The following is a 14359-nucleotide window of genomic DNA, read 5'->3' as shown; positions in this document are numbered from 1 at the left end:
AAATCTTATTCTAGACAATAAAGACAATATTAAACTGTACTGAGTTTTGAGACGTATTAATTTTGCCTGTCCTATAGCCCTTGCTCCAGGTTTTTGTCAGTATAAAAAAAATGAAGTATGACAGTTGCTCTCTGAACTTCTGGATTTAGGCTAAAGGTAGAATGGAATGAAGGAAGGATAGAATTAAAGGAAGAGGGAGAAACAAAACAAAGAAACACAGACAGACACATGCAGAATCAGAGACAGAGGGAACAAATACATGTATTGTCTCCTTCATGTTTCAAACCTGGGACCTTTCATCCTCTGAGAACCTCTGCTTCAGTGGGAGTGCCACTGTGAAATGGAATAGGCTATAACTTACTGTCACTTTACATTCATGTATCTGTTTTTCTATATGAAGTCTCATCCTCTTTTGCATGGCAGTACTTTTTTCTATGAGCAGCTCTTTTAGTGAAATACAATTTGAAACATAAAAAATGGGCAACAATGTACAACTCAAAAGGTTTCAAAAACTTAACGGGTCCTTACTGGCCTGCTGGAGTTTTTACCAGTCTTTGGCCTGGTTCCCAGAATGCCCTGTTTTGTTGCTCCTGACACTCCCATCTCTGCTCGCTATGAGCCAGTAGACGGTATTAAAAGCATGGTTATCTTTCTCTTCCCCTCCTTAAACTTATTTGAGAGTAATTATCAGTATCTGAACCAGTCTGATTGGTTGAGGGACACATTGGAACACTTCAGCTGAAATCCTAGACACATAATGATGTTCCCCCTCAACAGCAAAGAGCATTTAGCTTCATGACATCACATGCTCAGCATGCTATACAAGTTGTCTTGATATGGCACCAAAGTGACATGTTAAGTCTTTGTTCAAGCAGGTTTAACTGGTTAGTACATTCGAGAAGGCAATCTGTACGAGCCACCCCAATACCCAGTTAATAACTTTGCTTTGGACTCAGAGGTAGTATCATGTTGTGTGAGGTGTTTGCGTGTCTACTATCAAGCCAGAGGTAAAAGCTGTTAAACTAGGCAACACACTTTTGACACACTTTGAAATAAACTTTTGGGGTAGATAAGATTCATGTCTCAGTCATCCCTTTTGGCAGCTCCATCCTGGTACTTTTAGCTGGTGGAAGTATTGGTTCAATTCAAATGGATAATTTTAATCTGGTCACTATTTGAAACTTTAATGGCTGAGAGGCACATTTTTAAGGCAAAAAGTTATCAATTTACAGTATGATAAGATGGGGTAATCCTTTATTAGTCTCACAAAAGGGCTTTCTACAATGTTACAGCACCAACACTGAAACAACAGGAGGAAACACCAAGTATAGTAAATAAGTAATCAGTAAAAAATGTGTATACACATAAAAAGGATATAGATTATGGCACATAATTATGATACAAAATATATCACAGGATTTGAAATTGCACATAATATTGATTGCACATGAACGAGTAAATTAATTTTGAGTCTTGGTATGTGCAGCCTACTGGGAGAATTGCAACTGACAGCAGCAGGAAGGAAGAACTTGCCATACCTCCTTCATACAGTGGTGAGTCTGCCTGTGGCTGAAAAAGCTGCCAATGGCTGTCACAGTGTCCTGCATAATTGTTCTTCCTCCCATCACTTAAGGGGACACCCTGGCTTTTATAACCATGCATAGTGTAGGATTGTACTCACAATGAAAGGAAATACCACACTGCTAATGTTGTTTCGTTCACATGCTGCTTCCTCATTCTGTGAGCAAAAGGTCTAATATGTCAGCTATGATTTTTGTGTAATCACGTCTGACAAATTCATTTTTTTAATTTTCTACTATCACAGTTAAAATATTTCTGACTCACTAGTACTTAGGGCCAAAGAGGTGACAAGCACTCTCAGAATGGATTATTAAAACTTCAGTTCAAATCAGTATCACAATAAGCCATCTTACAGTATCTGACACACACAAAGACACCCCACAACAACCACAACCATGTCAGTTCTTCTAAATGTTTTTTCCCCAAATCCCAACTTTCTATTGTCATTCCTAATGTAAAATACATGTTACTTTTAGCTCCTCGTCGACATGAACAATTATTAATAAATGCTAAGATTTGTGTCAGCCTAAAATGGTTTTGAGTCCCACTAAAGTAAAATAATTCCACAGTGAAATGTCACCTTATATTTAGTATCATGAATTTGGTCTTTTTTTATCATATCGATGTCCCTCTGCTTTGTTTCTACGACTTTACTCCTTTTGCGCAGCCATGTCAACACAGATCTGTGAAGTGTGAAGCAAGACTCCTCTGAAAAAGAGAGTCTCACCTTTACCAGTCCTTGGATAAGAAAATACATATGGGATAGTAAAAGAAAAGTATAATCAATGAGACACCACTAAAATTGTATCTAAATTCCATTTAAAAACAAAGTGCCACTGCCATCTACTGGTTGTGCCAGTCGGTAAGAGCCTTTTTCTGTAGTGATGGCAACACAAACTGAATGCTAAATGTTATGAATATATGACAGACATACGCATTTAAAAATAAGGGAATAAGCTGACACTGAGCTTTTTTTCTTAAAGGGTTTTAGTTTTATAAGACTGTGACAAACATTAAGACATGATTCCGCTTTTTGCTGCTCAGCAAAGGGAACATGCAGTTGTTCATTTTGCAATCTTTTCATGTTGAGGAAGTTGAAGGTTTGACTTTTGTTTCTAGTGGGAAAGAAGGACAATTGTTTGCTCATTTGTCACGAGTGGAAACCATTTTTAAGAAGTTGTACCTTTTGGATTATTTGATTAATAAAATGGTCAATTGAGGAGAATTTTACATTACAACATAAATTGTTTTGTTACATGAGTTCACAATAACACTGTGGTTGTGAGTGAAATATTCCTCTGTTGCAATTCAGAAAAAATAAGAAGTGTCCGACACAACCACAGCCTTATCAGATAAAAACCTTCTGTGTTCTGTTCCCACATTACAGGCAATTACAAAAAATGTACACAGAATCAATAACATAATCATTATTTCCCTTTGTTAGCATTAACAAAGCTATAAATAAAAAAATGCTTCCATTGAGACCATTGCTTATAGAATCATTTATTGTGCAATTTTTGAAAACTATACCGCAAACATTTAACTACACAATATGGGACATTTTTATAAATATATGTTCACAATTTCAACATTTAAAAAAGGTAATTTACAGATTTGAACAAGCATTGCACAGATACACTTCCACTTCCTGTTTTTCTGTGTTGTAATTTCATACAAAATGAGTTTAATCACAGAAAAAATCCCCTTTATTTCTTTAAAAAAAATACATTTAAAATACGCACATGAATATACAGACGGCACAGACACTACATACAATTTAAATATCAAGATGGATTATTTTCGCACATATTTATTAATATGTCCATTTGGTCTTTTGGCTCAGACTCACAGTGAGAACTGTTGGTTGTTTGATTGCTCTGTCTTTTGGTCACAAAGGACAATTCTTTAGTGCCCTCACCTGGGGAGGTGCTGGAGATATGACGGAAGAGCTTCTGGATGCCGGTGTCCCTCAGAGAGCTCCTGAAGGAGCGAGCTGCGAACATGTAGAGGATGGGGTTAACAGTGCTGCTGATGAAGACCATGGCTCCAGCGATGAAGGTCATGGTGTCCCTGACACTTTCCAGATTCTCTGCTGCCTGAGGTAGGGATTTTGCAATGGCCAGGATGATGACTGAAAGGACATTTCCTATGTGATGAGGCGTCCAACAAATGGCAAACACTACCACGACACTGGCAATCAGGACAGTGGATTTGCGCTTGGACTTGAAGGTCATCTGAGTAATCCGGCTGCAAAGACAGCCATAGCAGACGACGAGGATGAAGAAGGGTATTATGTAGCCCACCAGGGTTTCCAGCAGCACACACCCCAGCTCCTGGGCCGCAGAATGGTACAGCCGGTACAGACAGTGCTCCTCACCAGAATCTGTCCCTACCACCTGAGTTGGGATGACAGGTATGCTAAACAAGAATGCTGCAGTCCACAGAACCAGCAGAACTTTATTCAAAGCTTTCTTTCTCTTCCAGCCAGCTGAGGCAAACGGATAGCGCACAGCCACAAAGCGCTCCACACTCATGAGGGTAATGAAGAAAACGCTGCTATACATACAGGCGTTGATCATGAACACCATGGCTTTGCAGAATGCTTCTCCAAACACCCAGTAGTGGGCCAGGGAGTAGATCCAAAGAGGCAGGGTGATGAGGACCAGCAGGTCAGCTACAGCCAGGTGCAGGATGAGCAGCACAGTGTGGGAGCGCTGCTTGACATGTCTCAGGATAGTCCAGATCACCAGCAGGTTCCCCGGAGCTCCTATCAGGAATGACAGACCCAGGATCACACACACAACTATTGTCCCGCCATCAAACTCCTCAGGGGCCATTTCCACTGAAGAGGGCAGATTGGTCGAGTGGTTCATGCTGTAAGTGTATGTGCTGACTGTGGAGTCTGCATGAAAAGAAAAACAAAGTGCTGTGCAAGCAAGTATTCACTTCCCTTTAAGAATAGACAGCTCAGGAAAGGGGTTTCCTCACATGGCTATTTGAGACACAGAGAGGTGATTCATGCATGCGTCATACACCCATTTTTTTCTTTTTACCTAAGGTCAACCTCAATTAAAAGTAAGTAAATGAGTCAAATAAGTAAGAGAGAAACCCACAATTTCTTTTTGAAATGATCTCAGAAAATACATAATCTCACATACTAAAAAGTAATGTGGGAGCAACTCCATGGCACACAACAACATTAAGGCTTGGGAGAATATGTATGATGACAGTTCATGAATCATCTACAAAATTGCGAAGATTAGAGAAAGAAAAATCTGAACTAAAGAAATACAAGACTTCACTCTAAAACAAAAAACACTTTATCACAATCATAGAGCATATCAAATTGAATGTTTTCAAGATTTTCAACAAAACATCAATATATGACCATCAAAATGAAAAACACATTGTCATTTGTTTTCTTTCCTTGAAAGGGAAGGTGAGGAGAGAAGGCTTGTTTCTATGATGAGACTGCATTAAGTGCATGTGACATACTGTACAGTCTTTCAAGGCCTTCGATCGTATAAAGGCCTTCATAATGAAGAATAGTCCCATAATAAACTGCAATATAAAAATGTCACGTTTCCCCAGCATCACAGTTCCAGGGATTCAATTAGTTTCTGAGTCGCTCATCAGCTCCAACTGTGTGTTTGCTGCCCTCTGGCCTGTCTGATGTTGTATTACCAGCTCTCTGAGTTTGTTGGTGTGAGTGACCATTTCCTGGAAAAGCCTGACCAGAGGGGACCGCTCCAAACTCCCTCGTAAGTTCCTTGCGAAGAGGACGTATAATATAGGATTCACTGAACTGCTGATAAAAACAAGAGCTCCAGAGGTGAAGACAACACTCTCTTGCACACATTCATGATCTGTGCCTGAATTTAGGATGCAAACCATATCAATAATGTTGATGATATGCCAAGGCAACCAGCACAATGTGAAGGCTATCATCACAGCGTGCACAAGCAACATAGATTTTAGTTTGGAATTGTAATTCATTTTCCTTAGCTGGGCAGCTACTAGACAGTAACAGATACTTAGAATGACAAAAGGGACTACAAAACCTGCCAAGGACTCCAAACATAACAAGATGATCGCTTGAGTCACAGAGCTGAATTCCTTGATGAAACACGACTCAGCTACATCGCTTTCATCCATAGGTGCGGTCAGTAATGCAGGCACTCCTAGAAGTAATGCGAGGAACCAAAGAAGTGCGAGACATGTGTTCATAATGCTCTTGTTCTTCCAGCGCATCATTAAAAATGGATGACAGATGGCTAAATAGCGTTCCACACTCATAAGGGTGATAAAGAATATGCTGCTGAACATGCAGACATAGACAATGTACACCAAGGCCATGCAGAAGGCTCCTCCAAACACCAAGGTGCCAGCCAGGGAGTAGATCCAAAGAGGTAGGGTGATGAGGACCAGCAGGTCAGCAACAGCCAGGTGCAGGATGAGCAGCACAGTGTGGGAGCGCTGCTTGACATGTCTCAGGATAGTCCAGATCACCAGCAGGTTCCCCGGAGCTCCTATCAGGAAGGACAGACCCAGGATCACACACACAACTACTGTCCAGCCGTCAAACTCCTCAGGGTCCATTTCCACTGAAGAGGGCAGATCGGTCAAGTGGTTCATGCTGCAAGTGTATGTCTTTACAGTGGCGTCTGCATGAAAAGAAAATCAAAAAGTGCTGTACAAGCAAGTCTTAACTTCCCTTTATGGATAAGTTGGAACAGGAACCAGGTCTCTCAGTAAGATCCTAGACCGATGATCTACCGTTATTCCAAAGACCTTTCTGTTTCTATTCTGAGACCATGGTCTGTGGATGAACTTTATTATCTGTATGTTATGGATCAAGTCAGGGTTATATTGATTTTATTGATGTAATGATTTACTTTACTCACTGCATGGCAAAACAAGTCAAAGGTATTTTATAGTTCAATCACTGAATGCTTTTATTTTGTGTATATTTGTGATGGTTGAGAAAGTGTATAAAATAAGAAAAGATGGACCTTTATTAATACCTGTGGGGAAATTCAGGAGTTTAAAGCAGCAACAGATAGAGAATGGAAAACAGGGCACTAAAGATTCACACAAGGATAATAGAATTAACCTGTTAAGCCAGAGAGGACCCTAATCCGGGTCTGGTGGGTAGTTTTTTCATGAAACTGTGTCTCAGGGCTTCTTAATATTTAAAAACATATTAATGTGTCATACACACTTAACGGTTAGAAACTCAGCAAACTGAAGATATGAACCATTCTTACCGAAACAAAGCACAAGTCTCACAAGAAGCGTCTAAATGAGCCCTGAGCGAAAAAATGCTAACGCAGTTAGCGCAGAACTCATGGTATAAATACCCTTATTACTTATCGTAACTGCACATCCAATCCAGCGATTAGCAAACTGAGATTCCACAGATTCCAGAAATATCAGTATAATCTCTGAGCGATTAGAACTCGCGACAGGGGAAGCAAACCCAGACATCACAACACGTAAGGGAGATCGCCTCACTTTAGCTGTTATTCTGATCAAAAGTTGTGTTCAATGGCATGACAATGATAAAAACGATGCTGAAGGTTAATCCAATGGTTAATCCAATGTGTCTGTGTCACTTTGAAATAATTACTGATAATCCATCATTCAATTTTTATGTCAAAAACGGAGATTTCATATTAGCTGCTAATGAAAGCCACCAGAGTGTATCGCAGCTTCCGGTTCCGGGGCATTCTGGCAGCGCATCACTCATTCACCAATGGGTAATGTTCAGATGGATTTGAGGAACTTCCCCTCGATTCTATTGGCTCTAATGGTTAAAAAGAGATGTCAATCTTCAAAATCGAACGAGGGGAGCCAGAGATATGGAAAATACACACAAATGACCCCAGAAGTTTTTTCTTTTCTTTTAAACCTCTCTAAAAAAGGTCAAATGTCACTTGTTATACAGGGTATTTATTATATGTGATCGTTTGGATTCCTAAAGCTTTTAGTCTATCTCCCATCATTCAAGGGTGGTTTTCACTATAAGTAATTTTTTCTTTTGGACGGACACTATCATTTACATTTTTTTACTATGTTCAATCTGAATTTACTTTAAAATAAAAACATCTATATTGATTCTGACACTTCTACATCCAACTCACAGATGTAACCTTGCTTTGAGAAAAAAGATTATTAATTTACCCCTTTTAGAAGTGAAGATATGGTCATTTGTTCTGGGAATGTCATTTTCGAGCCTGAGACCTGAAAAACAGGCTCAGGGTTTAACAGGTTAAAGATACAATCCGGATTGTTACACAACACACATTAATGACATGCACCTAATATGTTCCAAAGTGTACATCAGAAAGCAATGCTTGTTATTAAAAGATGTTTTTCTGTTTGTTTCTACATTGGCAACCTAAATATACTACAATAAATACATTTAATAAATATTAATTATTTCCAAAAAGAAACATGTCTTTCTCTTTTCCACTTGTGTTTGAGAAATAAACATTATAGAGCAAAACATAATAAACTGACCGTTACTGCAATGGTGCAGCTGAACTGAAAGAAAGTCATGACTTTTTTTTCTCCTTCTTCCAAAACCTTTGAGATCACCAGTTTTAACATAGTTCATATATTTCTAAGATTAGACACAAAGCTAGACTTGTGTCTGTGCCGTCTCACCCTATTCATCCCCAACAACCTTTGCAATTGCATTTGGAAATTCCCATTCACACACTTTAACTTTGGACTCTCTGTCAGCTTTATCTATTGCATGAATGGCAATCGTTAGAATGGTTAATTATTATCGTTACTTGCTTTTTCATGCTACAGTCAGAATTATTTCTGTGCCAAGCACACTATTTATGTAATTGTTCATTATACAACCCCCTGTCCATTTTTCTTAACTTTCACAATTTCATGTAAAAAAAACTATAGAAGTTTCACAAAAAAACTAATTTTTTGCAGGGCTAAGGTTGTATTACATGGTAAGAGCATAGTTTTAAAGTGATATAAAATATATAACAAAGTTATTTATTGCAACCAGAATCAGAATCAGGCTAACCTTAAACCTAAAATCCCACATACTTTTTGTCGTATCTCACACTGGCTTAAATTGATCATTTACATTTTTTTGTAATTAATACAATACATTCTGTGGTGAAAATGGACACGGTCGACTATTTATGATGGGTTTCATTCAGTAACTAAGTCATTACTCAAGTACTGCACTTTAGTACCATTTTGAGGAACTTTACTTGATTATTTCAATGTTTGCTTCTTTGTACTTCTGCCCCACTACAATTCTGGATCTGGATCTGGATTAATACTGAACCCAGAGGTATCACGCTCAGTGGGGGATGGATGATCCCCGCTAAATGTCTCTTAAAATTTGCCGGAAGCACTCCACGGTTTCTGCGATGACAACTTCTTCTGGTAGCAAGTTCCACTCTCTGATTGCCGGAAGAAGGAGTTTTAGAGTGTCACTAGTTGCGAAAATTCGCGTCGAAGTTCAAAAGTAAATCGTGAACTTGTCACAGAGTATTCCTTACATTGGGTAGGCCTTACTATTCAGGCATCTAATTACATTTACAAAGCAACCTGTCAGGATTGCATCAATGTTTGTCTACGTTTGTAGTTTTGTATGTCTGGGTTAGTGGGTGTTTTCCCTCCGTGTTATATTGTTTGGTCCTTCTCCTGTGTTTTTCCTCCCTGTCGTTAGCTTCCCTGGTGTGTCTAATTGTCTGATTGTTGGTTCACCTGTGAGCCCTTGTGTTTCTCCCTCCCCCTGCCCGGCTGTTTCTCCGTCTTGTGATTACCCTCCTCTGTATTTAGTTCTTGTCTCTTCCTGTGTTCAGTGTTGGTTCATTATTTGTCGTTCCTGTTCCCCCTTCATGTTGGTCTCTGTCACCTTTGTATGGGATGCTACCTGTACCTGTTTTTTGGATTCTTGTTTTTTTGTTCAGTTTGTTGAATAAAGCTCGCTTTTGTTTCCTCCCTCATTCTGCATTTGGGTCTATTTTCCCCAACCCTGACAGAATGAACCAACCAGATATTGGGGCCCAGCAGATCTTTTGAGCAAGGAATTATTGGGATTTTTCCTTTTTTTTTGGCTAACTGCTCTGATAGATGGAGGGGAGCGTCCGGGGTTCAGCTGCGAGAGGCTTCTCTGGTAGGAGGCGCGCCACCACTATGGAGAAACCAGACTTCGGTGAAATTCACTACCTAGCGGATTTTGATTTCCTCTCGTTTGTTTACCCCTGCCTGCTGGCCCGGGCATGCTGGCTCCCTGCCTCCAAATTCCCATTTTGACACCCACGCGCATTGTGGTTCCGTCTGGAGTCAAGCTCTGCTTCTTCCCCAAGTTCGCTGCTCCTGTCCAGGAGCCGTTTCTCTGGAACTCGTCGGCAATTTGGAGGTCTAACGGATCCTCCAAAAGGCTCCTAAGAGAGGGAGTCGGCAAGTCCAGGCTAGCAGCCCGACCAGAGCCCCCAAGAGCCATGGTTCCGCTTAGTTCTGGCCCCAGCAGCCATGATTCCGGCCCCATTTCCTGGCCCCAGCAGCCATGGTTCGCACCAGCATGGTTTCCACCGACCCCAGTTCTGGCCCCAGCAGCCATGTTCCGGCCCCAGTACTGGCCATACAGCCATGGTTCCAGCCCCGGTTCTGGTCCCCAGCGGCCATGGTTCCAGACCCAGTTCCGGCCAAGCACCATGGTTTCCGCCCCAGCGGCCATGGTTCCGGCCCCAGCGGTCCATGGTTTCCGGCCCCACAGCCATGGTNGATTCAGTCAAAGGCCCCTTAACCTATTCGGGTGGTCCATGCATCCACCCCCCCCCCTCAAATAAGATAATTTGTCTACAGCAGCCATGAACTCGCATGCATTATCTTATTTGAGGGGGGGGGGTGGATGCATGGACCACCCGAATAGGTTAAGGGGCCTTTGACTGAATCATTATCGTTATTCTCCCTCTTCATGCTACTACTAGCCAGGAGATGCCAAGCCCATATTTGTTAATTGCTCTTTATGGTACCATATAACATTACCTACNTGCCTGGAACACCACTACTAGTGTGCCCTTGAGCAAGGCACTTAGCCCTCGGTTACTCCAGGGAGAATGTCCCTGTAATCAAAGCGACTTACAATGACCAATTACAGGGACATTCTCCCTGGAGTAACCGAGGGCTAAGTGCCTTGCTCAAGGGCACACTAGTAGTGGTGTTCCAGGCAGGATTTGAACTCGCAACCTTCCGATCATCAGCACACCTCACTATCCATTAGACTACAAAAAAAAAAAATAATAATAATAATAATATACATATATTTTTTTTTTATGAGATCCATTTTTGGCGGACGATATTTATTTGTGGCGGCCCGCCACAAATAAATCAATGTTTGGGAAACACTGAACAATAAATGTGGCTCCACTAATTAGAAGGTTAGTGGTAACAACCCTGGCCCCTGCAGTACATGTCAAAATATCGGTGCAGCAAAATACTAAAGCCCAAATCGATTTCCATATGAGTGTACTTCAAATGTATCGCTTGTGATTAGCAAGTAGCACCTTGTAAGGTAGCCTCGGATCCCAGTGAGTGAATTGGTTGACTAAGACTAAAACACTGCTATACAAACGCAGTTCATTAACCATGTGTTGTCTAAAGAGTGTTACTGGGATGGTCGTGTGATGCCAGGTGTTTCAACTGTTCTGTTCTCTGACTCCAGGCACGTCTAACGAGGTGGCCCAGTTCCTGTCCAAAGAGAACCAGGTGATAATCCGTATGAGGGGCTTGCCCTTCACCGCCACATCCCAGGAAGTGCTGTCCTTCCTCGGCCCTGAGAGCCCCGTCACAGACGGTGCGGAGGGTCTGCTCTTTGTCAAGTACCCCGATGGACGGCCCACCGGCGATGCCTTTGTGCTCTTCTCTTGTGAAGAGTACGCCCAGAATGCCCTGAAGAAGCACAAGCAGATCCTGGGGAAGCGCTATATCGAGCTGTTTCGGAGTACTGCAGCGGAGGTGCAACAGGTAAAGGATCTTATATATGAGGGGTTGTAGAAAGATTTGTACATTTTGTCAGACTTTTAAGAATACTGCTAGGGAAATGTGCTCACGTACTTCAACAAGGATTACAAATCCATGTCATGAAGTTCTCCCTATGCGTGATACCAATGAACGTAGACCGACCACAACAGAACGTTTCTAAAGAACTGATGTCATAATCAGTGAGACAACAGTTGAGACATCACGTTTGAGCAACTGAAAATCTTTTTTTTTATTATGTCACAACATATGTGTGTATTGTTGTTTTGTCATCACCCTGAGAAACTGTGGGAACTTTGTGACCCTCAGTCCAGTTACATTGGCTGGGAAATGTTAACAGAAAGTAGACTATACTTGATTTAACCTTATTTTCATTTTTATGTCAGTCTAGTTAAGGCTTTTTTTTTTTTTTTAATTAGGATCTCCATTAGCATGAGCATTGGCTATTCTTCCTGGGGTCCTCACACACACAAAACATACATAAACATACATACATAAAACCAAACTAAAACAAGGCAAGCTTTATACCAGAATGTGGGGAATAGCATCAAATGATTATTAACTGTAATAGATTTAAGGCAGGCAACGAGCAGTAATGACTTTTCAGATTCATCATTCTCATCCTCTTTGCTCTCTAGGTCCTGAACCGCTACATGTCGGCTCCTCTGATCTCCACCCTCCCCCCCTCCCCCATCGTGCCGGTCCCGGTCATGGCCCAGCCGTACCTCCCGGCGGCCAGCAGCAGTCGGGACTGTGTGCGCCTGCGAGGCCTGCCCTACACCGCCGGCATCGAAGATATCCTGGAGTTCATGGGAGAGCACACCGTGGACATCAAACCCCACGGAGTCCACATGGTGCTCAACCAACAGGTCAGACTGCTGGGGGGGTCGGAGACCAAATGTAACTGTGAAGGTTCACAGCCTTAAAACCATACTGGATGTCGCTCGTCTTGTTTTCTTGGTCGTGTTCATACATTTTTGTATTGTAGCAAGTATTTAAGCACAGATAACATCTCAAGCTGTGACATGTTTTGTTAGAATTTAACTTAATCCGCCAGCCCCAAACTTCACCTACTTTAAGCCAAAGCCACTTTCTTATAATTTTAGAATTTTTGGGAGAGTTATTAAAGTTATTCTTGTGCCTTTTATTCATTCTGTCTGTGTCCTCCTTTATCCTCTTCTACAGGGCCGGCCCTCTGGTGACGCGTTCATCCAGATGAGATCACCTGACAAGTCGTTCATGGTGGCCCAGAAGTGCCACAAGAAGACCATGAAGGACCGGTACGTGGAGGTGTTCCAGTGCTCCACGGAGGAGATGAGCATCGTGCTGATGGGAGGAACCCTGAACCGCAGCGGACTCTCCCCCCCGCCCTGCAAGCTTCCCTGTAAGAGACCTCCACCAGTTGAGCCTTATAGCGGTGTTAGGATTGTCTTTTCCTATAATACATAATATGTACTGACACTGATTAATTTAGAAATGCTGCCCGAGCTATTAGGCTGACACCTTTCATGCCTGCATTGTTCCTGTGGACTTATCTCTTATTATTTCCAAATAGTCTTTAGTAATTTTTACAGCTTACTTTACACAGCCTATAAACACAATACAGCTTTGTCTCTGCTCTCCTTTGAAAACACAAATGCCGGTTCAGACTGGACGGAATGCAACTCTGTACTTTGCTCTGTATGGCTCATATCTGTCTATGGGACTGGAGATTAGATTGGATTGGCAGCCATTGAAGAGCATTATCATTTAAGGTTGATTCAGTTACTTCCTGAGAGATGTCTTTTCCCCCTTCCACCTACTAGAATTAGAGTTATGGTGATTTCTTCTTGCCCTCACTACCGGAAACACTTCACAAAGTCAGCAGTGTTTTGTGTCACTGTGTTGGCACTGAGGGTCACCTCAGCAGCCCACAGCCTCACACTGATAATGGCTGTTCGTATGTAAATACAGCCACGCTGGCATTTGTGTTTGTTTACATGATAGGTAGGACAACCTGAAGGACACAGTAAGCTAAATAAAATACCTGGCTGGGCATACAGTTTTTTTTTTTCCCAGCATGACTCTGTTCTGATGGCTTTTGCCAAGGAAGCATTTCTTAATATTTGTGTAAATGTGGCTGCTCTGTCCTCAGCTGCCTTCTTGTGACACATGCAGACAGACCAAAAGATCGATGTCTGAATGTACATTAGATCTTACGGTACATCATCTGAATTTTAGTCACCAAAACCACACATGTTTTTGTATAATGTTTATGGACACACTTATGATGGCTCAACAGTCTGATTTCATGACTGCTTTTGTTGCTATCCCCTAAATCCTCCTCTCTTGGTGATGACATCACTTCTGGCCAAGACACAGATTGTCATTTTAAAAAATAATAATGAAATCTCTTGTTCACATGTCTTGTCTTATCACACCATCAGTCTAAAACCCAACAATGTTCGGTTAACAGTTGTATATCTTCCAGACTTCTTTAGTAAGAATTGGTAGATGTTCTACCTTCAGTCTGATGTCACGTCTGTCAGACACATGGTGATGTAAGTAACAATAAGAGTATCATTTCACATATAGGTCACATGGTTGCGCAGGCTGTTGAAATCCTCATGCAGCGTGTTGTAACCGTTCCCTTACTTCTCCATATATGACAGGACTGTGCATGTACTGAACACAGCATGTGAATGACCGGATCCTCTCTGTCTGTTTCTGCAGGTCTGTCCCCCCCCACAGCCTACGCCTTCCCCACCCCCCC

The 14359-nt window shown here is 41.7% G+C and overlaps 3 protein-coding genes across 3 annotated transcripts in view; 1 reads left to right on the top strand and 2 right to left on the bottom strand.

The window, feature by feature from the left end:
• Window positions 1-3074: 3074 nt before the first annotated feature.
• Window positions 3075-4588, bottom strand: LOC104942178 (leukotriene B4 receptor 1-like). Its single transcript, XM_010767374.1, has one exon. It carries the CDS (start codon window positions 4452-4454, stop codon window positions 3366-3368), a length of 1089 nt encoding a protein of 362 aa, XP_010765676.1. The 5' UTR covers window positions 4455-4588; the 3' UTR covers window positions 3075-3365.
• Window positions 4589-5027: 439 nt separating this feature from the next.
• On the bottom strand, window positions 5028-6216 carry LOC104942179 (leukotriene B4 receptor 1-like). The gene has a single exon (XM_010767375.1). It carries the CDS (start codon window positions 6214-6216, stop codon window positions 5191-5193), a length of 1026 nt encoding a protein of 341 aa, XP_010765677.1. The 3' UTR covers window positions 5028-5190.
• Window positions 6217-10249: 4033 nt separating this feature from the next.
• esrp2 (epithelial splicing regulatory protein 2) overlaps window positions 10250-14359 on the top strand; it is a 10586-nt gene continuing 6476 nt past the window's right edge. Inside the window, exons 1-5 of the mRNA XM_010767381.1 lie at window positions 10250-10304; window positions 11291-11592; window positions 12246-12476; window positions 12793-12991; window positions 14320-14359. The exon at window positions 14320-14359 is cut by the window's right edge and continues 5 nt beyond it. Of these exons, the coding sequence (XP_010765683.1) occupies window positions 10250-10304; window positions 11291-11592; window positions 12246-12476; window positions 12793-12991; window positions 14320-14359 (827 nt within the window). The remainder of the gene's footprint in view (window positions 10305-11290; window positions 11593-12245; window positions 12477-12792; window positions 12992-14319) is intronic.

This window comes from Notothenia coriiceps, unplaced genomic scaffold (genome assembly GCF_000735185.1).
Source record: "Notothenia coriiceps isolate Sejong01 unplaced genomic scaffold, NC01 NC01_scaffold00004300, whole genome shotgun sequence".
NCBI classification, from domain to species: domain Eukaryota; kingdom Metazoa; phylum Chordata; class Actinopteri; order Perciformes; family Nototheniidae; genus Notothenia; species Notothenia coriiceps.
This window is presented reverse-complemented; position numbering and strand designations above follow the sequence as displayed.